Below are 24,469 nucleotides of genomic sequence, written 5' to 3'. Positions count from 1 at the left end.
TCTGAAATATTGGTTTTCTGCTATTTTGATGGTAAATTTACTTATCACGACGTTAAGAAAAGTGTGTTCTTATCTTTAAAGGCTAAGCACCACTTAATGGACCATGAATATTTCACATTATTTTAGTTACTGACATATATAAGTATGAATTAAAATGAAAATAGCAGCTTCGGAATTTCGCTACGGAAATTCTTGAACGCGCCGTGACGTCACTGGTGGACAACAGCTGAACAACGCCGCGGTAAAACACCGTTATGACTGACTGTTATGACAGTATCTAGCTAAATAACCAACATTATTCATGACAATAGCCTAGCAATAAGCTAAACTCAAATGTAGAAGTACCGTTATTCTTGTAAATGTGATCGAAGTCGAACTCAAATTCATCCGACACTATAAACCTCCGTAATGCAGCTACGTAGCCGAGTATAATCTGAGACACCGAGTTTAGCGAGTCAAGCTAACGCTAACTAACACCAACTAAAACAGGCGAAGTGAGTGTCATTACCCTGTTTACCTCCATGTTACAGAGGCTCTTGAACACCTTTCGTTGGTGTCCTTACATGCCCATATTGTTGGAAAAGCGCCAGTGAAATGAGCTATAGATAACGGAGTGAGCGGATGGTCCTTTCCAAAGTGCCCGTTTAAAGTTGACAAATTTAGTCAATTTTCTGGATATTTTGGGATCTTTGGGCCATTTGTGCACAGATGTCCCACTGTACATTGAATGATTGCAGCCAAAAACAACACACCTTTTCGTCATTCTGCATTAAATTAAGTGCAGCTTCTAGAGTTGTTGTCCACCATCTACGTCACAGACAAGACGCCTATTAGAGTTTCCCAACACCGTTGGGGGGGACCAACTGTCTTTTAAACCTTATTCCTTGAATTAGTAAGAAATAACATGTTTTCTGACTATCAATAAACACAAGTTAGGAACTCAAACTCCACTGTATTTATTTGTTTGACACTTTCATATCGCTGGTGCTTAGCCTTTAATAAAAACAGCTTCTGATAGTGAGCTGTGTTTCTTGTAACTATTGTGAAATTAGTTGCTTTAATAATGTCCAGATATATTCACACTAGTGGCTGTGTTGTCCCTGAACACTGCTGTACCTCAAATACAGTGAAAACATGCCATGTTTATATTGTCCTTTCATCAGTAGTAGATTTAGAGCACCGCCAACTCTTGCTTGAGCTGTAGTTCTCACAGAGCTGATGTGAAAATCAATACATTTGCAAGTAAGATGGACCAGCGCTATGGTAACCATCAGCTAACAGCCATCAAACAGGTGAAGACATGGATGACTGGGAACAGCAAAGCACATACTGAATCTGCCTGGAAAACATCCAAAGCGTCATGCCTTTGAATATACACAGTATATACACTCTATATTCTACAGTAAGTTTACCATCATACATTAACTTAACAGCCGTTTTCTTCATCATCTTTTCCTTTTGAAAAAAATACATCAATATATTTTGTTGTGTGAAGATAATATATCGGGCTAGAGAATGAAAACTGTTTCACTGAGATCACTCTGATTTTTTTTATTTTGTGGTGTAAAATTCTGTATAATAAATTAACAATATTTACACTTAAGAATGCATATAGATTATTGAGTAACACATTACTGTGGGGCATGTGTCCACTCAGCACCCTTCAGATCTTCTGCACAACACTATAACCTTTTATTATTTGACATAATACCTACCCAAGGGTGGCACGGTGGTGCAGCAGGTAGTGTCGCAGTCACACGGCTCCAGGGACCTGGAGGTTGTGGGTTCGAGTTCTGCTCCGGGTGACTGTCTGTGAGGAGTGTGGTGTGTTCTCCCTGTGTCTGCGTGGGTTTCCTCAGGGTGCTCCAGTTCCCTCCCACGTTCCAAAAACACGTTGGTTGGTGGATTGGAGACTCAAAAGTGTCCATAGGTGTGAGTGTGTGTCACCCTGTGAAGGATTGGCGCCCCCTCAAGGGTGCGTTCCCGCCTTGCACCCAGTGATTCCGGGTAGGCTCCAGATAAGTGGTTTCAGACAATGAATGAATACCTACCCAGGTGAAATGGCATCTATAAAGCAGCCTTTGATGTTTGCTGGAATAAGAGTTTGTCCAAAGAAAAACCCTTATCTATAAAATAGTACATTTATAGCAGAAGGTTAAAACCTTCTTAACTTTCATTGTAAATCAATATAAAAAGATTATATTCCAAGTATGCTGTGTTGAAACGATGTAGTAAACTGAAAAATCGACAAAAATGGAGACGCATGTTATTCTTCAGACAGCGATGATATGTTTATATAGGATCATGTCAGTTATCACAAAAGGCCGTAAAAGTAGGTGTCATGTAGACTACACAATGCTGTCCTTCTATTTATTTGATACAGTGCTAATGTCATTGTAATCAAGATCCTAGTGTCACAAGGACAGACCGTGACCTTATTTAAACACCTTTTCTTTTTCTGTAACGTGTTTAAAATGCTGTGTTGTACCATGTGCAGGTTGAATTCATTACCCTTTGAATCTATTGGTACTCAGAGTGTGGAACAGTTGCAGAGTGTGCAGTTGTCTCTTCCTCTTTTCTTTACCTTCAGTAATCAGATTTCCTCGCAGATCTCATCAGTGTTACCACCAGCTTCACTGGACACAAAATTGGCAAAGAAAGGAAATAGATCCATGGCCTCAGGAGTCGAGGCAAAAAGACTTCAGCTAAAACAATTGACTGCCTGAAGCTTATTTAGAAACTGGCATTAAATACTGACAGCTGCTCACTAAATGTAACTGAAGAGTCGACTCATTATAACGAAGCAGGGTGTTATTGAGTAAGCGTGATTCAACTGCTCGTGGAAGTGTGAAGAGATATGTGGGAATGGCTGTTTGCTCCTTCCTCGGTGTAGTGTGCTGTGGAGATGTGCTGACTTGTGTTTGTTTGTTTGTTTGTTTGTATTTGTGTTTGTTTGCTTGCTTGTTTGAAGCGAGCGCCCCTGCCTCCCCCCGAGAGATGATGAGCCTGAAGGAGAGGAAGGCAGACTACGAGTCAACTGGTACCAATTCCGGTTACCATGGCAACAAGGGTGAACACACCTCCCGAAAGGACGCCATGGCAGGTATGAGTCTTCCTCGCTCTGGCTGAGATCACCCTAAAAACCCCATTGGGAGAATTTAAATCAGACCTAGGCAGAGATAAAGGGAAAGAGCCGCAGAGTCGATGTAATGAGACCCTGATATTCGTGCTGGAATCAGCCGCTGCACACAGCCGGCTTTTTTCGGTGATCGTAACGAAGCGAATTACCCAGCAGTGATATGAGACTTCTATGGATTGGGTGTAAGCTCTGTGCGGTAAACATTACTTATTATGCGTTCAGAGGCCAGCACCTGCCTGCGTGTTGAAAACCGCTTGCCAGATCCACAGACACAATGAATCATTCTCCTCTCCAGTGGCATTGCTCACAGTCTGATCCAGATGCACAGCACGCTTTCATGAATTTCTTTCCCTGTGTGCCCATCCCACAGCTCAAATCTCCAGTGGAACATCCACGCTGTTCCGAGGTGCTTACGTGTCGCCCAGTGACGACCTCAAACACAACCAGGTGAGCACTGTCATAGAGAATTATTCTCAAAAAATGTGTTATCTCATTTTACTCTCCGTATTTTAGTGCTGGGCGATATGATTAATGAATGATTATTTTGTGTTTGTGCTTTTGACTCATAGTTCAGTGACGAGGCTTGTGCTGTAAACATGCTCCAGTGTTAAAGCTGGGATATTTTTTCTAATGTTGCTTCCTCTCTTGTTTTCTGAGCAGTTTTTTTCTCAGCGTTTACATTTGACTTCTTTTTGTTCAGTGATGTCATAATTAAAGTCAAAGCAAAACACTTCCAAAAAACAGACGCTGTGTTTTTCTTTGGTACGAGCTTTTCGAGTCGCTTGGTCGTCCTCAGCGTTTAGTTTGCTTCCATGTGGCAGACAGGGGGCAGAATAACAGCTTGGCAGCGTGGTTTTAAAGGGACAGTACATGAACACACAGTGGGGACACAACAGAATAAAAAGAATCGATATAATCAGTATAGACAAGTTTATGTCAATTAGAAGCTCTGAATGTTGATTCCGATTAATTTTAGATTAATCGCCCAGGCCTACTGTATTTAATATACAGTGGAACCTCTACCTACGAACTTGATCTGTTCCGTGACCCGGTTCGTAAGTGGAAAAGTTTGTTTCTTGAGTCAATTTTCCCCATTTAATATAATGGAAAAGCAATTAATGCGTTCCAGCCCCCACCCCGAAAGTCACCCTTTTTGCACTGATATATGTTTACAACACTCTCAAATTAGTAAAAAAAATACATGTAGCGTTACTAAAAATAAAAGAGAAATACAGTGGTAACAGTAATAAAGAAATAATAAAGTTGTAAGTGGTTACACATCGCTACCTTGAAGACGTGACGACTGGCTGGAGGAGTAACACAGGCACTGGCGGGAGGTGGTGGGGGTAATAACGGAGAGTAGGCGGTGAATGTGGGGAGACGAAGCGTAGATACGGCGTAACTTAGCACGAATTTCGATGTCTGCTATTTACACTAATGCTAAATTGCTAAAGCTATAATTTGCTAATCTTAAAAGCTCACTCAAGTCTGGGCGCTGGGAGACTCGCCTATTGGGGTCAGCGGTCATTTCCAGGCGCTGGATCGGCGGAGGCTCTGGTTTGTTTATAGAGTCGTGGTTCGTTGGTGGAGGCAAAAAATATTCAAATGACCAGTTCGTATCTTGGAAAGTTCGTTAGTATAGGCGTTCGTTAGTAGAGGTTCCACTGTATTTGTACATTTTGTTCCCAAGTACATTCCCATGGGTGTTTGTATCAGTTCATGTTCTTGAATTATGTACAAACGCTTAGCAGACCCAGTGTTTGTGATCTAGAACCTGTGTAAATGATCAGTCCCATAATGTTGTACATGATCACGGTTAAATTTTACGCTAGAGCTATGAGGCTAATATAGCTGATGAGGAATGGGAGCCTAAATTTCACAAATTAGCATTAGGTAAACTGCATGTCTGGATCATTACACACTGTCCCCAGACTGCATCACAGTCTTAAGCATTGGCAAATAGGCTTTCTTACATGGTTTCTGTCAAACTGACATCTATAAATATGGACAGAATGACTCAAGCTTCAAAATGACTGCTACTAGCCTATTTTAGCTATGCAATTTTTCAGTGGTTTACTGCAGCATTGTGGGTAACACCACGGCCTTCCGCACATCAGACTGGAATTCAATTTCCAGCTTGGGCAGAAACTCTCCATGTGATACCAATAAGAGTCCCTGAGCAAGAACCCTTACACTGCATTAGTCTCTGTAACATCATTAAACATGAAAGTCACTGTGGACGAGAGTGCCAGATACCCCTAAACATAAATGAAAGTGTAAATATAACATTGTATTATGTTGGTTAACTACAGCAGAAGACGTCAGACCCTTGGGTACATTTAGATTATGAGGAAAGATGTGTAAATGTGATTTAAAGTCAGTCAGTATCCTCTGTTTCTCACTCTGTCTGTCTGTCTGTCTCTCTCTCTCTCTCTCTCTCTCTATCCCTCTCTCTGTCTGTCTCTCTCTCTCTGTCTCTCTATATCTGTCTCTCTCTCTCTCCCTCTCGCTGTCTGGCTCTGTCTTTTTCTCTCTCTCTCTATCTATCTCTCACTCTCTCTCTCTCTCTCTCTCTCTCTCTCTCTCTCTCTCTCCTCTCTCTTTTTCTCTATCCCTCTCTCTCTCTGTCTATCTCTGTCTCTCTCTCTCTCTCCCTCTCTCGCTGTCTGGCTCTGTCTCTCTCTCTTTCTCTATCCCCCCCCCCCTCTCTCTCTCTCTCTCCCCCCCCCCTCTCTCTCTTTCCATGCTGTCAGATCTCAGCTCAAGGTAACCCTCCAGAGGCCTACCCACCCTTCCAGACTCCCCCAGGAGCCACCTTCGAGGAGACTTACTACGAGGACCAAGCGCACCAGCGCCCCCCAGCCCCCACCGATGGCACCATGCATCTGGGCCTGAAGTCCACTGGAAATTATGTGGACTTCTACTCAGCCTCCAGGCCCTACAGCGAACTCAACTATGAGACGAGTCACTACCCTGCCTCGCCCGACTCCTGGGTGTAGAGGCAGGGAGCCGGGCTGAGGACTGAAACGCAGAGAGAGACCAGCCCCGCATGTGCATGAACACTACCGGACACACACTCGCACTCACACACGGACACGCCCCTCCAGTTCGGATCGGACCGAGGACCCCACTGAGCTGTTCATTCACAGTGGATACCAGAGACTCTGTCTGAAGAAGAGGAACGGTGGTGATGATGAAAAGTTAAGGGAATGTGTTGTTTTTCTTTTCGTTTTTTTTGTTTTGTTTTTTGTTTTTGTTTTTTTGGACAGAGCCCAGATGTCAGGACAGTCTCCAAGGCTGCTGAGAGAATGCAGGAACGTTGAGAAAGCTTTAGGGAAAGCTGTAAATATGTGGCAGAGAGAAGAGGTGGGTACACGAAGCACAAGAAATCGATACGTCATTAAACACAAGCTGAGGAAACTAGTTCTGATGCCTATTTAGGACATTAGTTTGCGTTCGACCTGCTTTATAACAGAGTGCTCTTTTCACAAGGAGCTTCTCAGAGCCTTTTTAATCTTTTTTGTTCATTCTCTTTATTTTTTACCTCCTATTTTTAACTTCTTAATTCTAGTGTAAAGGATTTGTTGTATATTGCAGATGTAGATACAAGTTACATTGTGTATAATACAGGAAAAAAAACACACTACAGTGTCCTCCCCTGTGGCTCAAAATATCGTTTTTTCTGGTGTCCCAGGAAAGGATATTCCACTTAAACTCTCTCTTCAGTAGGTGAGGTATGTTTTGGCAGAAGAAAAGGTAGGTTGTGATTTTAGACGTCATTTGAGAACAGCTGAGATCATAAAACTGAGCATCACCCCATGCGCCGAGTGCTACACTGCCTGGTTTTACTCGTAAGCATATTTAGCCTCATTCTGCTCAGTTTTCTTTTTTTTACGCTCTGTAAAGATTCAGCAATGGGCTCAATTTTTGTGTTTTAATCACACTGAACTGAAAATCTATGGTTCCGCTAGGCTCCCAGTGATCTGTGCTCCATTTTTGTAAAATGTGCCAAACATGGTTATCCCTGAGCCGGGGGGGTGCCTCCAAGCAGACGTTGGAGTTTACATTCAACGGAAACATCATCGGTTGTAAAGAGACCCATTTGTAAATGCTTTTGTTTATTTGTTTGTTTGTTTGTTTGTTTTTTAAAACATGTTTCAGCGGCTTACATCCACACACACAACGAGACTTGGATAGCTATCGGAGGGACATAGCCTTTCGGAGCTAACATCTCTCCAACAATGTACAATTAGTTTACGCTGTGTTGTAAAATAGACAATTGAAGAAATCCGTTTTTCTTTTCCTCCTCCAGAAATCGGTGGTTCTTAAGTTCATCGTAGACTAATGTCAATAGAGTACGAATATATATTATATAAATACAAATATATATATACTTTTTATGTGCAGATGTGGATGTCACCTAATACAGCAACATTTAAGAAAAAAAAACAAAAATTTAGAATTCATGTAGGGTTTTGTTCACGTTAATTTCTGATCCAAATTTACACACCAAACTGTTGCCCTCCTGTTGTCATGTTGTTGCTGTGTGAAACAGGTGAGACCAGGGCTTCAGGCTCAGAGACGAATGACGTGTCCAAATTTGTAACGCTGATCAGAAACGGTGCTAAAAAAAAAAAAACCCACGTCCATGTGCATTTTTGGTGTCACGGTAATGTTTGCCATTTGAAGTCGCTACCTTTCTCAATATCAAAGCAGTTTCAAAAGCGTTTCATACCCAGAACGAAATTGAGAGCCCTTTCGTATTTAAAAAAAATAAATAAAAAATTCAAAAATACAACACTGTAAAAGTGCGCTGCTAGTCTAGAGATGCTCGTAGAAAAGTGATCTTCAGCTGTGAATGCCCCTTTCTCTTATCTCAGGACATCCTCCCTAGGTTCTGTGCAGGGGCACGTGGTGAACGCTCCTTCTCTCGAACTGAAAGACAGACAGTCAGGGCCTCTGCTCCATCTCTTACTAATGGCTACAAGTGATTGAGGAACCCTTCGAAGTGTGGTGGCAAGCCCTGGTCTTCCCTCCATATCATTTTGAATTTAGAGATAACTGTCAGATGCAAGGAAACGGAATGATATTTCCTGAATTCGTCTCACACGCATCGTTCAGCACTCTCAATAGTGAACATGGGAAAAAAAAAAAAAACATGCAAAATATTTGTGGAAAAAGTAGACATGTCTGACGATCTGTATTGGAAATGTAAGTACATTTTTTGTTGCTAGACAAAGTGTTTGAGAGAATTGTGAACTTTTTATTGCCAGATTGCAACTGCTGTAAGATAAAAACTGACTATCAAAAAAAAAAAAAAAAAAAAAAAAAATCAGTTTTTGTCATCATTTCGTAAGTGTCAGTGATTTTGAGAAATAATTTTGTTCGGTGAGAGTCGTCTGAATCAAATTGTCATGATTTGTTTGTATCATCTGTTTGTTCATTTCAAAAGTGATTCACTGCGTTAGGTACAGACATGCTTCACTGTTTATGGACATAAACCGACACGAGAAACATTCCTCCTGCCTCGGACCGTTGTTTTTATGTACGTATTATTGTAGAATGAAGGCATGAATCAAGATCATTTTTGGCTGCATCAGAGATTTGTTGTGCTGGTGTGGGTTTCAGTCTAATTTATTTTAGATGGAGTCCTCTGATAGCCTTCAGTGGCTGGCGAGATTGTTGAAAGCCAATCTGAATAGTCTTTTATCATGGTGCTTTCGCCGCTGCCTTTCCCCCCCAAATAGATATTTTGACAGCGAGAGTGTCTGGCTGTCAACTCGGCTCAGAAATCCATGATGTTTTATAAAGAGTGATGCGATCGACTACAAGACATTTCTTTTTAAACTAATCCAGATGGCAGTGGTTTAATATTTCAGTTTGTTGAAATTCATAACAATAAACGCAGTTTGCTTAGGCGACGTATTTAATTCTTAATTTAATCTAAATAATGAACGGTGTTCCTCCATACTGTCACACCGCTAAGTAATTGAGGGTTCATAGGAATGCCTCGTCATAATGTAAATGAGGTATTACTTGTGATTATGGCCTGTCGTAGCCGCAGATATTAATCTTTGTTTTTCATTTCACTGTGATAATTCTTATTCTCTGGTATCTTTTTAGGATATTAATTACAGGCCCACCCACTGAGAGAGAACAAAGATGAAAATATTTCTTGGCTTTTGTGTTGAGACTGAGAGTCTACAGTCTGCTGTGTAGGTACAATACTGTCCCCTGCTGGAAACCCTACACTCCTCATGCTGCAGAGCTCTTAAGGTACACACCCTGCCATCACCTCCAAGTCTGCGCAGCTCTGTCTAATAATTACAGCAGCTTTAGTGAGTTTATTATTACAGGACACAATGCTTGTGCCAGTCAGACCTCAACACAGATTACTGTTTGTTGCTTTATTAATGGGGTTATGCTCTTAATGTGACATATATGTGAGTGAATACTCCTACAGTAACCCGTCTGAACAGAGCCATCCAGTCAAACAGAGCACGGCACAACAAACAGGCGTGTAAGTAAAAAATAAATACAAATTAAGTAGTATCAAATTTCAAGTATGGTGTCCTCGTAAAGAGCAGGACACTCAAACGGAGATAAATGCATTTCTAGCTATAGTCGCTATAGTGTCTTATGACTAAGCACTCAAACTTCTCAAAGGCCAAATAATACGATGTAGCTGAAGGAACAAAGCCAATCAGCCTACGGCTTTTGGAACAATGAGAGTGTCTTTACACCCGATTTACTGCAAGGTGGCGATTCCCAGTCTCGATCTTGGAATTCCTGTATCCTGCATTTTTGGAGAATTCCCAACCCTACCGTACTGTGCACCAGTGGGAGGAGTAAAAGGATATTGACGAATAAAATCATGTTTCACCTCTCTCTTCCACCCCCTGGAAAGAAAAACCCTCAGCAAGCTCAAAGGCCCTCCCTAAATCTCTGGAAATCTTTCTCTATTCACGGTGACTGACTTTAACAAGCCCTTCCTGAGTTGAAGTGACCGCGCTAGAGATGGGAAAACATTAAATTGTGCTGTGCAGGGCTACTCCGTGACCAGGGCTGGGAACCACGCATCCCGAAGGGAAACTCGGAGAACGTTAGAGGACCGTTTTCCCGGACTGAAGCCCACATTAGCCTCATCTCCTTCTCACGGTGAGAAACTGCATCTTGTTGTCTTGTTCCATCTGCTTCCTCTCCTCCTTCAATGTCTTGTACTTCCACTTGGGCACCTGTAGGCGTTGTGGGTCTTTGGGACCCGTGTGCTGGGTTTTCTCTGGTATGTAAGTGGGCGGCGGAGCTTTGCAGAGGCGCACCTTGGGCACCACGATCCCAGGACGTACGCTGCTCCGGCGCACCATGTGTAGAGGCAGCAGACTGCTCCTGCGCAGCACCATGGTAGAAGCCACTGCCATGTCGTGTAGCGGCTGTAAGCTGGCACGGCGTTCCCGCTTTTTGGGCACCAGCAGAACACGGGAGTTCTGGAAGAGACGCTTGTAGTTGCTGAGTCTTTCGGGCCCCATTTTCCTCAGCTCGTCCAGGCGCTGCTTGCGCAGGATGTCTGGCACAGGCGGGCGCCGCTTGCCCACACAAGGCGGGCTCCCCGGACACACGGTGTGGCAGGCCGTGGCCACCAGAGGACTGGTCAGAGCTGTGGTCATCCGCACCATGTAGTCGAGAGGGCCCTCCGCCAAAGGTTCGGTTTTCGTCCGGAAGATGAACGTGGAACAGGCTCTCTCTGATATCCTTCTCCAGCACGACTTGGGCTCCTGGGCCCGCTCCACCATCTCCCTGAGCGCCGGCCACTCCATCCGATAGGAGTCGCAGAACTGCTCGGCACACGGCTGCTCCATCAATCGCATCATCAGACGGGCTGTCTCGTAGCGGCCGGTGAAGAGAGCCCACTCACGTGGTGTCAACTTTCGCCCGTAGTCCCTTGCCTCAATGTCTGCCCCTGAAGGGAAAGGAAGCACATACTTTATCAGTTAAATTAGGTCTCGGGGTGGCTCTAATTCACAATCTGAGCTCTAGTGCAATGTACAGTGCCTGCTCTGACTCACCTTACTTTTGAATGGTCTGATAATTACCTGGTGGGCTGGATAAGAAGTGCGAAACTGGGAAAACTGTAAAAGTCATAGGTCTCTACTTGATGTAAAATGAAGTACTTGGATCTGGTACCTGACATCATCAAGGCTCGTACGCAGTGAGCCCGACCCTGCATAGCCGCCTTCATCACAGCAGTGAAGCCGTGGCAGTTCCTGCGTTCAATGTCCAGCCCAGAAAAGTAATTCAGCAGATAGTTGGTGATCATGAGGTGACCTGAATTTCAGAGAGTTGCAGAAAATTGTTGTTAGTTCTAAACCTCTTCTTGCCTCAGCTTCCTGATTATAGATTTTGGCCTGAAACCATTGAGATGTACTGTCATATGCACAGATACAGATCAGTTTCTTAGCATGTTTTTCAATGGTCAGGACCACCACAGTTCAGGTGTCATTGGGTGGCAACTGTTCTCAACGCTGCAGTGACACTGATGTGAAAGTGGATATAATTTGGACAGGAAAAACAGTGGAAATGTTTCTTTGTACTTTAATAGAACACTACACTCTTAAAAATAAAGGTTCTACAAAGGATTCTTTGAGCTGTGCAATAAAAGTTCCACTTGTGGTTCCATAAATAACCATTTTTGTTAAAGTGAATTGTCTGTGATGAACCATTTAAAGGTTTAAAAAACTCATTCATTCATTCATTATCTGTAACCCTTATCCAATTCAGGGTCGCGGTGGGTCCAGAGCCTACCTGGAATCATTGGGCGCAAGGCGGGAATACACCCTGGAGAGGGGGTCAGTCCTTCACAGGGCAACACACACACACATTCACTCACACACTCACACCTACGGACACTTTTGAGTCGCCACTCCACCTACCAACATGTGTTTTTGGACTGTGGGAGAAAACCGGAGGAAACCCACGCGGACACAGGGAGAACACACCACACTCCTCACAGACAGTCACCCGGAGGAAACCCACGCAGACACAGGGAGAACACACCACACTCCTCACAGACAGTCACCCAGAGGAAACCCATGCGGACACGGGGAGAACACACCACACTCCTCACAGACAGTCACCCGGAGGAAACCCACGCAGACACAAGGAGAACACACCACACTCCTCACAGACAGTCACCCGGAGGAAACCCACGCGGACACAGGGAGAACACACCACACTCCTCACAGACAGTCACCCGGAGGAAACCCACGCAGACACAGGGAGAACACACCACACTCCTCACAGGCAGTCACCCGGAGCGGGAATCGAACCCACAACTACCTGCTGCGCCACCGTGCCGCCCCAATTTAAAAGTTGTTATCAAAAATGGTTCTTTATGGAAGCAACAGTAGTTCCTCTATGGAACAGCTTAAAGAACCCTTTGTAGCATCTTTTTTATAAGAGTGTAGGTAGTATTTTTACATTAAAATATAATACAGCTTCAAAATCATTGGGATGTTTACTGATGCGTAATAGGGAGAACAGAGCCTCTGTCATAGCTACTCTAGGCTCAGCACTGCAGAAACTGCACTATGAAACTGTTGGGGGAGGGCAGGAAACCACTGATTTCTGGACAGTGCTGTAAAAGTTAATTATGCTCTGTAACTGTAGGGGGAGCCCAGGAGCAAAAATACCAAATCATACCTAGTGCTCCTTTTTTTTGCTTTATATAACATGTCCCAAGTTCTGTGAGGTTTGTGTATATATCACCAATCAGCCATAACAGGTCTCGTCTGTTTTGTCAAAACAGCTTTGACCGACGAGGCTAATGCTTGTATAGATACATCCACTTGCAAACAGCACATATAGATGATTGATGGAACTGAGACAAAGATCTGAGCTGTTCTTTGTGTTGATGTAATTTACGTTCTTAGGCGAACAACATTTGCTCATGTGTTCAACAACCATGCAATCAGGTAATACATTTTTTTTTAATGCATATAAATGCTACACAGACTTCTGTCTCTTCTACCTGCTTGTGCGGCTATCATCAGGGCTGTGTTTCCCTCGTTGTCTTGCCAGTTCACATTCACATGTGGACACTGCGAAAGAGCCATGACCACGTTCACATAACCCTGGTAGCACGCCACTATCAAACCGGTCTGTGGTGCACAAAAGAGAACATGGGTTAACGTCAACGTGTAGATGACAAGAAGGTTTCCATGGAGCACAGGTAAAGACAAGGGATTTCCAACCCAGTTACAGAGACCAAAACTGGCCCATCATTTTTTTGCTCAGGCACTGCTTCCTGGGGTCTGAGAGCAATGATGAACAACCTAGGAGTTCCCAGACATTGAATTAGGAACCAATAACCCAGATAGGTCATTCACAGTTCCTATATCAAATAGTTCTTGACCCAGTGCACTTGAACCATAGTTGTGTGGCTAGGGATTGGCCAAATTGGGGACACGGGTGGTCGGACCAAAGAACTGGAGTTGGAAATCCATGCATAATTGAGTTGTGAATCCACTTTCTTACCACCTTGTTCACTTACAAGCAGTTCCTGCCCCAACACGCTAGATTCAGCTGGTAACGCTCTACACGTTGGACAGGGAAAGCAATAATTGTGAACAGAATTAGTCCTCAAGTCTAGATTTGAGGATCTTCTAATCCTTGTCATTTACCATCCACCATGCCTACAGGTTATTTAAGCCCCGGTACTGGGCCAGTGGAGTGGATCATCCATCAGGAACAATGAGATTAATGAATTCTGTCTGGAGGTCGTAAAGTCAGTGTCCATGAGATCATAATCAAGAGACTCAAAGAGGTTAGTGGATCAAGCGACATCCCGTTCTTAGAAAGTGGCCATGTGTTGAGGAAGTTTAGACTGTACAGTTACCAATAAAATGAGACTGTAACAATCTGGAAGTAAATAAATTGTTTAACGTGGTGTGGCATTATTAAAGATGGCAAAGGAGGTTAGGAGGCATAAAGGTAGAGATTTAGTGTTCTTTATGCTACAGCGTGAATCAGTATAGCACTGCTGCAGTAAATGGGTGATTATGGGGTAGTTGTGGAGGCAGATGGTCTGCGCTGTAAAAGACTATTAGCAAAGATTTAGCAAAGAACTTCCTCTTTAACAAAGATATTGTCTGTAGGTATTTAAATCAGAATAGAGAAAGGGAAGCTGAATGATGTATACCTTCATACTATTTATATATCAAACATGATCCTGATGATATTTTAGGGCACTTTTTAAGGATGGAGTGAGAAGAAAGGAATCAAATGTGAATCTTAACTATTGATAGTATCATTCTATCATTCTTAGGAGTGAGAGAAGTCATTCATTCATTCATTATCTGTAAGCGCTTATCCAGTTCAGGGTCACGGTGGATCCAGAGCCTACCTGGAATCATTCGGCGCAAGGTGGGAATACACCCTGGAGGGCGCACCTGTCCTTCACAGGGCAACACACACATTCACACTTACGGACACTTTTTGAGTCGCCAATCCACCTACCAACGTGTGTTTTTGGACCATGGGAGGAAACCCACGCAGACAGGGAGAACACACCATACTCCTCACTGACAGTCACCCGGAGGAAACCCACACAGACACAGGGAGAACACACCACACTCCTCACTGACAGTCACCCGGAGGAAACCCACACAGACACAGGGAGAACACACCACACTCCTCACAGACAGTCACCCAGAGGAAACCCACGCAGACACAGGGAGAACACACCACACTCCTCACTGACAGTCACCCGGAGGAAACCCACACAGACACAGGGAGAACACACCACACTCCTCACAGACAGTCACCCAGAGGAAACCCACGCAGACACAGGGAGAACACACCACACTCCTCACTGACAGTCACCCGGAAGAAACCCACACAGACACAGGGAGAACACACCACACTCCTCACAGACAGTCACCCGGAGCGGGACTCAAACCCACAGCCTCCAGGACCCTGGAGCTGTGTGACTGCGACACTACCTGCTGCATCACGGTGCCGCCCTGAGAGAAGTCAGAATTCCTTTATTAAGTTGTCACATGTAAACTCCTTTTAAGACATCAAGTTGCAAAGCAGTTGTTTGAAGTGTGTTTCATAAAGCCAGAATATTTAACATTTTAACAAAATTGTCTTATACATGTGATAAATTTATTTGCTACAAAGAAAAAGCTGGGCTCCAGGTGCTCCGGTTTCCTCCCACAGTCCAAAAACACACAACGGTAGGTGGACTGGTGACTCAAAAATGTGTGAGTGAATGTGTAAGTGTGTGTCACCCTGCGAAGGATTGGTGCCCCCTCCAGGGTGTGTTCCCGCCTTGCACCCAGTGATTCTGGGTAGGCTCCGGACCCACCGTGACCCTGAACTGGACAAAACGCTTACAGACAATGAAAGAATGAATACAAAAAGCTGGGTGAACATCCTGTGATTCCATCATTGTGTTTCCTACCATCCAGAAAGGGGAACAGTTTGAAAGTTCCAGGTACCTCTGGATACTCTGAGCAGGTCCTCAAGGGCCCACACGAGTGAATCACAGATTCTTATGTTGAGAAGGAAAATGCCAGGCCCTCTTAAGATGACTGTAAAGCAAAACCCATCTCTGAACTCCTAAAGCCACGTGCCTCTTGAGGATCAGAATAGTAGTGTGAGAGCCGAAAGAGAGCTTACACAGCGGACACACACTTAATTCTCAAGGCCACGATGACCTACACACACACACACACACTACCTGGAGAGAGCCGAGCAGCTATTTGTCATGTAGCTGTAGTAATTTGAGGACAAATGAAAACAGCAATAAAGATTTTGTGCAGTTAGGAAGTAGCTCTGCAGATTCATTTTTAGCATACTGTTTGTGTTGGGGCTAACACAGCTATGGAAATGTACTACACTAATTAGCATGCATACATTTATCATCACACATGCTTCAAATAAAGTTGACTTAAGAAACCTTTATAAAAGAAGACAAAATTCAGGCTTCAAGATGGCTTCAGTGTAACTCTGCTGCTACTGTTTTTAGCTATAGCTTAAATAATATATCACAGTGTCAGAAACATCAAAAGCAAGTTTATTTGAAACGATTTAGCAATTCAGCTTATCATCCCAGGAGTCACTCCTACACTCCTAGGATTCTATATTCAAGTGTCACACTAAAACATCTAGCACATAGCCACATGGATCCCCTTTCGAAACAACCTGTATTTAAAAATATAGTTTCTAGGCGGGGCGGCACGGTGGTGCAGCAGGTAGGTGTCGCAGTCACACAGCTCCAGGGACCTGGAGGTTGTGGGTTCGAGCCTCGCTCCTGGTGACTGTCTGTGAGGAGTGCGGTGTGTTCTCCCTGTGTCTGCGTGGGTTTCCTCTTTGTGACTGTCTGTGAGTAGTGTGGTGTGTTCTCCCTGTGTCAGCGTGGGTTTCCTCTGGGTGACTGTCTGTGAGGAGTGTGGTGTGTTCTCCCTGTGTCTGCATGGGTTTCCTCCGGGTGACTGTCTGTGAGGAGTGCGGTGTGTTCTCCCTGTGTCTGCATGGGTTTCCTCCGGGTGACTGTTTGTGAGGAGTGCGGTGTGTTCTCCCTGTGTCTGCGTGGGTTTCCTCCGGGTGACTGTCTGTGAGGAGTGCGGTGTGTTCTCCCTTTGTCTGCGTGGGTTGGATGGATAGTTCCTAGGGTCCTGTATTTCCAGGGTCTTATATTACCCCAATTAAATGTTGTAGGGGTAGCGTTAGAGGTACTGTAACTAACCCAAATACTAAGGGAGCACCATATACCATTAAGTAAGCACCAGGTACTAGTAAGTGTGCCCAAGTGTGCCTATATACTACAAGAAAGCACCAAAAGTATGACGTGAACAGCAGAACACTTTAGCATCTGTTCTCTGCTGATAGCATCTAGTGGTCAAATGATTGTATCTGGTGCTCGCTACACAACATCTGGTGGCCACCCATTTAAAAAAAAAAAAAGCTTAAAATGGATGAGATTGTGTGACAAACAAGGTACAGACTCAAACAAAGAATCCAAAGTCAAATCCAACTCACACCATGTTTTAACTGGTTGACTTTGGGGTGAAGGGAAAACTGCATACATTTAAACTATAACGCTATAATTAATAACATACCATTTTTTAAGCAGTGGTAGGAGTAAAGGAATAAAAAGAAATGATCACGATGCGTCTCTGCGGAGAAGAGCTTAAAAGAATATGACTCAGAATCAGAGACATGCTCCTCTCTGTGCTCTTGCGAACTATAAATCAAGGCTGTTGTAGTCAGAGAAGGAGCGCTTGGTTTAGAGCTCTGCTGTCTGTTCGAAGCAACTCATCCCCAGAGCACAACTAACGCGGAGCTCAGACACGACGTAATGCAGTGCGGCTGAGGAGCGGTTCGCAAAGAACAACAGATTCAGTGCTTGTACCAGGCAGTAAAGTGTGACAGAGTGCCTCTTCCATTACAATAAATCCTGCTCTAAGTCTGCACAGATTTAGCAGTGCATTAGTTAGTGAAACTCTGTTCACAGTAATTAGCTTCTGTTACGCAGCCACACGTAGATGTGTTTGGAAAGAGAGTAATTTCAGTTAAAACAATCCTCAGTGAAATGTAAACAATCCACAAACCTAGATGCATAGTAATTGCTTGTGGACTTTTCTTTTCTAGACACCATCCCCATTCTGGTGTCACTATAATGAGTGACTTCAGCTACTTCGTCTGCTTAAAGATGTTATGTTTCCTGGGCACAGAAAACCAATCACTAATGAAATGAGTCTAAGGTCATAATGCCTAATGCCAAGTGTCAACTAGAGGGTCAAAGTAGTCACTATTCAAAGAAAAACGTGTATCTCATTAATGGTAACGTGTTGTATGAGGGAAAACCTTCTTAAATTTAATTGGAAAGCAATCTAAAAAGATTTTATTCCAAGTCATTTTGGAGCATTTCTATTGGTCCAATTCTCATGAAATATTCACACAGTGTGAAAGACAAAAGCTGTGTTCAAATTACATAGTACAGCCTCTCTCGACCAGGGTGCCATATGGCTTCATCAGTGGTACTGTCAATAATGTTCTGATAACGCTGGAAAAAAAAAAAAAAAAGATAATTACAAAACATTATCAGGACAATGCAAGTACAGTGTCAGAACAGTGCTGTAGCCAGAAATAAAACTATGTCTGGGCCAAACTTTCAGCTCCATAGCAAAGCTTTAGTTGTGTAATTTCATTAGAGCGGTGCTTGACGGTGTGTATCATGGTGGTCGGACACGGAAGACCATAAAAAAGGCCAAAAAATCTAATTTTATTTTTAAGAACAATGTTTACAAAATGAGTGAATGTGTTGGTGTGTGTCGCCCTGTGAAGGACTGGCGCCCCCTACAGGGAGTGTTCCTTCCTTCCACCCAGTGATTCCAGGTAGGCTTTGGACCCACCGTGACCCTGAATTGTATAAGCGGTTACAGATAATGGATGTTTACAAAATGAGTGAATGTGGTAGTGTGTGTCACCCTGTGAAGGACTGGCGCCCCCTCCAGGGTGTATTCCCGCCTTGCACCCAATGATTCCAGGTAGGCTCTGGACCCACCGCGACCCTGAACTGGATAAGCGCTTACAGATAATGAATGAATGAATGAATGTTGACAAAATTATGAAGTACAGCTACAGTTCCAGCTTCTCTGTGTGCGCTGTGTATGTGTGTGTTTTGGCTGTCAGATGGATAGTATGGTTCTATTTAAAAAAATAAAATAAAAATAAAGCATGGCCACTGGTGGCTGTGGATAGTAGATGGTTGTATTTGTGTTGTCTATGACGCTTGGTTCCTATTACCACCGCTGTAAAGGAATATGTGAAGTTACAACAAACGATTTCACATAAAACTACTCTGAAAGCCTTTGTCTCATTGGCTGAATTCTGCAGAAAGTATTTCTAATTGGTTGAATTTTGCAGAGAAATAACCCACTGAGATGAGGCCTGTTACAGAATTACAGTAGCTTTTTTTAAGTTTTGTAACCACACACCACTAGCCTACCTGAAAGTTACTTCAGTAAGTTAATTAGAGTGTGGCTGAAATATTGCTGGATGGCTAGCTAGCACACTCTAAGCATGTAGAGGCCTTTGTGAGTCTTTTAGAAGCTCTGGCGTGATTACAATGTGCTTGAGCACACTGCAATCCAAGCTCCCATCTGTTCCGGGGCTTAGCCGGGAGATCCCACCCCCCTTTGAGATTTCCACGGTCAACAGGGCACCACACAGCAGCAGCTCAGAAGCAGACAGCAAGGGGACGAGGCTTTTAAGGGCACGCCTGTTAATGCAGACTTCAGGTGCAAGGATTAAGGTCACTTCAGCCTGACGTTGTATTATTAAACACACTTATTCCTGGCTCGCTTTTTGGCAGTAGATGGGCCACAGGAGATTCACAACAGGGTTCCATTCGGGGCTAAGAGGCTGGCCACTTAAAGCAAGAGTTTGACCAAAACATGGACAAATGTATGTTGCAAGGCCGCCTTGAAGTGTGTCACCTTCCGTGGCTAAAACTACAAAAGCATGTGTAGTTAAGTCTACTTAACAACTTCAACGTTTGACGCAAGCGCGTGATGGTTTACGCATGAAGTTAGCGTCATGCTAAGTGGCGTACTTAATCTTGCAGTACTTGTTAGCGACAATGGCCGTATTGTTCCAGTTAAAATTTAAAGCACATTTTAAGATGCCTTAGCTAACAAAGAATCCTGCCGAGGAACCAGCAGCTCCCTCAAAAGGGACGACTTGGTCACAACAACTGGAAGGCTCCAAAAGCTGAATAAAACGACATGAAACTTTATCATCTTTATGGAAATGTAGGAGCTGTTTCAAGTGAGGATGACTACTGACGTGCAGACTGACCAATTAAATGTTTACAGAGAAGGTTATCGACCAATAACGGTAGCTCTACAGTCAGACCGTCCAATCAGAAGATTTTAGGCTACTTCACCATGTCCCCTTCTCACTCAAGCGAACCAATCGGAGTTGGGGAGGGCGGGACTAGTTTGTGAACGAAACGCTTCTCGAAATTCTACGTAAACTCTAGAAAAACAAAATCCCAGACATTTGTGAAATTCCGCTCGGACATTTTTTTAAGTCTAAAAAAGAGGACGTCTGGTCACCCTAGTACTGGGAGTGCCCTAAGTTGTACAAATTTTTGACCAGAATAAAGCCTCTTCAGCTCTGACTGCAGTTCGGGAGACACCGAGCCCAAAATCAGCGCACTTTTCCTTCTGAGTGACAATTCCTGCTGCATCCTGAACTGTGTAGATCAAATTATTTGGAAGGCCCGATGTACTAGTTTTGCTTTGACCCCCATCATTATTTGAGTTGGAGAAAATGTGTCTTTTGTTTTTGTTTTAATTTTTTATTTCCGTATCCTTGCGATTGGCCACTTGTGGGTGGGGTTTGTAGCCACAATTTGCTTTGTATAATTTATTCATGCAAATCAAGCTAAATGTTTTTTTTCTATAATTAATATAAATAGTAAAACGACAAAAAGCATAATAAAGTCTCCAGAAATCCCATAGCCTTTGATTTCCATTGAGTTTAGCGTATTAGTCACTCCATTACATACACGTGCAGTGTATTGTGGGTATCTGAAGGACGCAAGGAATACATTGAGAGCATCATCCAAACCTCTGAGAAAGAAGTCTGCGTTTCTCAGTGGTATATGAAAGATCCTTCACTTTGGAACAGCCTTGGAACAGTGTTTAAGAGCAGAGGAAAGCAGCACAGCTTGGCTGAAGCCCAGGCTTTGAGAGACGGCTCAGGTTTAATTACATTCGGGTAAAATGGTCCGTTTTTGGTGAACTATTGCTTTAAACCTGACAGTCCTCCACAGTTTGTCACATGAAAGCATTGGTATTAGCATTTCAACTCTTAAGTTCTGGATTTATTTCTGAGTCACTTTTTTCCTCTGGGTTTTTGCCCAAGCCTTTTGTGTCTTGGCGTCCTCCTGGCCCCCATTATGTGATGTGCTATTCTTATAAATCTGTACGGTAAATTGCTCGACTTTAATGCAGCATTGTGCGCAGCAGTTGGAAATTTCAAAAGGGAAGAGCGAGGCAGCATCAGCGTGAATGAACACATTCCCCAAAGAAGGTTCAGAGGATCATGCATGCGCAGAGCTCTTTGATATGATAATAGGCTTTGCATAAACATGACGCTCTTATCTACACCTATCAGCTCTAATATCATAATCTTGGGCTCCTCCGGGCTTGAGACGGGACTCGTTCCCAACCCACATCACCATTCTGCCATCAGTCTCTGAACCCTGGAAGTCACTCTGCCATGGAGAGTTCCTAGAATGTGCTATGCTTAATTATTATAGATTAAGAGTCTGGTAATAAGTGTGCATAATTTCACATGATTGAGAATAAGTGAGTTTACTAAAGGCTTTGCTAAATCTCAAAACTGCATTTTTACAGGTTTACGTCTTTTGTTAAATATGCTGCCATGTTTTTGCCTGTGCACGTCTTAGGGTAGAGATAAACTTGCTGTTTGACAACTGTCTGCGTCGTGAACGTAACTGTTCACATACTTGGCTACGTGCTATGCTCGTAACTGGAGGCTTCCACTAGAGGGCAGACCAGAGAAAGATGTGGGTAATTGCGGACTTGGCTCTGACACAACCTTCTTCCAAACTTTCCGCCATCGTGATGCTGTTGATCGCCTGCACTGCCTCCTACTGTTTACGCATGTACTGCACCGTACATTCGCTTCAGGTTTATTTTCTGAGGACGTGAACAACCTACACACCAAACGAACACAGGATATGAGAGGCAACCATGATGTGTACGCAAACGTGTAGTTAACAACAAGTATATACCTAGAATCCCTGCCTCAGGTCATTCTGTCTTTGAGGAGTGTGGTGTGTTTGCCCCATATCTGCATGGGTTTGCTCCTACGTTGGTAGGTGGACAGTTTAAGTGTCCATACGTGTGAGTGACTGAGTGAGCGTGTGAATCTGTGCACAGGTGTGAATGAATTACCAGGAAACTGGATGGATGGAATTTTATTCTGTTGAAGCACTGTACTTTGGTACTCCTGTAGGAAACGTTATATAACTGCTCCCTCTTTTAGGTTTTAGGCTTTGAGAGCTCTTCTTTCCCTTGACAGAACCATTCCAGGGCGGCGTCTGACCTTTCAATTGTCCCACTTGGCTCGAAACCAGAGCTTCGTTTAGAAGTGGAAAAACCCTCAAATAGTTTGACAGTTGGGCGGCTCAAAATGTGGCTCATGAGACAAACCTGAGCTGTGAGAGACTTTGATAAATGAAGACAGGGTAAAATTTACACCTCATTAAGTCCACCTCCTCACCCAAATGGAAATAATATTTTACTATTTACAACTTTCAGTGACTATCTGTCAGAATTGCATTTTCAAATTATTTCCACTCGTCATGACCTTCCAACCGTAGCTTATAATCTGTTTTGTCTTTTGGGCCCTCAGCCAACCAGAAAAACTGCATTGTGGCCCTCAAGATAAGTTTGCCCCCCTTAACAATGTGGCTGTGTACAGCTGTTGACTCAACCTCAGCCAGTCCCATGCTCTCATCAAAACTTACCCTGTTGTTCTTGTCTGCTTCTCGCACCTCCGCCTCCGTGACGCCTTGTCGGATCATGATTTTGACAATGATGGCGTTGTTATTGCAGCATGCATTGAAGAAGCTGAGAGGCTCTGGACTCTCTGAGATAGGACAACGGCGATAGGTGACAGATTCATCTTGTGGATAGAATGAATCATCTGACGCAATGCTCTTGTTGTCTGGAAGCTGGGAGAAATCCAACTCTTCAAACTCCTGGTAGACGTCATCGTCGTCCTCCTCATCATCATCATAATCTTCATCGTCATCTGTACTGGAGCATTCTTCCTTCTCTTCATCGCTGCTGCTTTGGATAGACGCTCCCTCAAGGACTCGGCAGGCCCCCACCTGTCCGTCCCTGCTGCCATTTTGACCTTGTGCTACAGGTAGACCTCCTCCAGGGCAATCTCCGGTTATCAGCACCATTTAACCTGTGGCTTTGGATCCAACAGGAGCAATAACAGCTAAAAACCTTAAACCCTCCAGACTCACAATGTCACATAATGGACAGTCGTTCCCAGAGCCAGCTTTGGACATGAGGAACAGGCGGGAGTGAGGAATGTCAGACCTAATAGTGCCAAAATCAGTACCTTTTAGAGACCCATTACAGTTATCCTGAGACAGATCGCCGGCAGCCAACTTCTTGTGCAAGTCCAAGGTGTGATACAGCCAAGGGTGTTCATCCTCTCTTCCATCATCCAGCGCCTAGCTACCTCTTCACTTTATGAGTTTCAGGAGATGCCCTCTGTCAAACTTCCTTCTTATATTGAACGTCCAAAGGAGCCGTCATCAGAATGAATTCCATCAGCAAAACTGTGTCTGGTACAGGAGATACCACTGTCCAAGCAGAAGCCTCTTAATCCTTTTAGCCTGTCTCTTATTCTCTCTCTCTCTCTCTCTCTGAAGACAGTAATCTGACTGTTACAGCTAGAGCTGCACTTTGTGCCTGGCTATTCATGTAACAAATAAGTAGTCACAGTAACTAACACATAATGAAGGCTCCATACCAGTGCTTCCTTCATAGATTAAGAAGGAAACACAGTTTAGGAGATGTTTACAGCATCTCACGTCTAATGCATTTACATTTTGTACAGAGCAATGTGCAACTTTAATCAGGTTACTAATGTACCCTGTGGTGATAACCTAGTTAGGAGTCTACCCAAACCCCACCCGTACCCTTTTATGTTATATATTATATATAACACTACTACTACCTCTATTAGCAGAGTAACGGCTGAATGTGTTTACACTGAACTTCAAAATAGAAATGCACCTTTTTTTTCAGGAAAGATCACACATAGTGATCAGGACAAGTTAAGTTACAGAAGAGGAGTGAAAAAAATGAATGGAAGATATAGGAGTGGCTGCAGTTGCTGATACACAGCTCCAGGTTCCTGGGTTCAATCCTTGGGTCACTGTTTTTGAGGAGGTTTCTTCTGGGTGAGCCAGTTTACTCCAAGAGTCCAATAATACGGCGGTAGGTGAATTGGCTGAGAGTTTATATAGTTTTTTTTACCAGCTCTGGGCTTGAGCTCAGTAACTAGAGCACAACAGATAACTGACGGCTAATCAGTTATGAAAGCAGCGTGTATATATACCGTCTTGTTAGGGTAACATGGGGTAACAGGAGGATCTGAGAGTTAGTGAACGTTAATATTAGCCATGTTCAGGTTGTGAGAAAGCGCTATAAACATGTAGCATAGCAAGTTAGCGTTAGTCTTTGGCTGTGTCCCAAACTGCAC

At 43.7% G+C, this 24,469-nt stretch overlaps 2 protein-coding genes across 9 annotated transcripts in view; one reads left to right on the top strand and one right to left on the bottom strand.

The window, feature by feature from the left end:
- ctnnd2b (catenin (cadherin-associated protein), delta 2b) overlaps nucleotides 1-9,374 on the top strand; it is a 123,780-nt gene extending 114,406 nt beyond the window's left edge. For 6 of the 8 annotated variants that reach the window (XM_066680740.1, XM_066680738.1, XM_066680735.1 and 3 more), the window contains 3 exons: nucleotides 2,972-3,103; nucleotides 3,510-3,586; nucleotides 5,893-8,954. In XM_066680740.1, coding sequence (XP_066536837.1) covers nucleotides 2,972-3,103; nucleotides 3,510-3,586; nucleotides 5,893-6,138 — 455 coding nt within the window. In that variant the 3' untranslated portion in view covers nucleotides 6,139-8,954. Of the gene's footprint in view, nucleotides 1-2,971; nucleotides 3,104-3,509; nucleotides 3,587-5,892; nucleotides 8,956-9,262 lie in introns of those variants that run through there. The other 2 variants (XR_010804181.1, XM_066680734.1) reach the window with 2 other exon arrangements.
- Nucleotides 9,375-10,281: 907 nt separating this feature from the next.
- Nucleotides 10,282-23,153, bottom strand: ankrd33bb (ankyrin repeat domain 33Bb). Its single transcript, XM_066680741.1, has 4 exons — nucleotides 22,710-23,153; nucleotides 13,164-13,293; nucleotides 11,321-11,461; nucleotides 10,282-11,096 (listed from the first exon to the last, which is right to left on the bottom strand). Exons 1-4 carry the CDS (start codon nucleotides 23,151-23,153, stop codon nucleotides 10,282-10,284), a joined length of 1,530 nt encoding a protein of 509 aa, XP_066536838.1.
- Between the last annotated feature and the right edge of the window lie 1,316 nt (nucleotides 23,154-24,469).

The sequence above is a fragment of the Hoplias malabaricus genome, chromosome 9, assembly GCF_029633855.1.
Source record: "Hoplias malabaricus isolate fHopMal1 chromosome 9, fHopMal1.hap1, whole genome shotgun sequence".
In the NCBI taxonomy this organism is placed as follows: Eukaryota; Metazoa; Chordata; class Actinopteri; order Characiformes; family Erythrinidae; genus Hoplias; species Hoplias malabaricus.
This window is presented reverse-complemented; position numbering and strand designations above follow the sequence as displayed.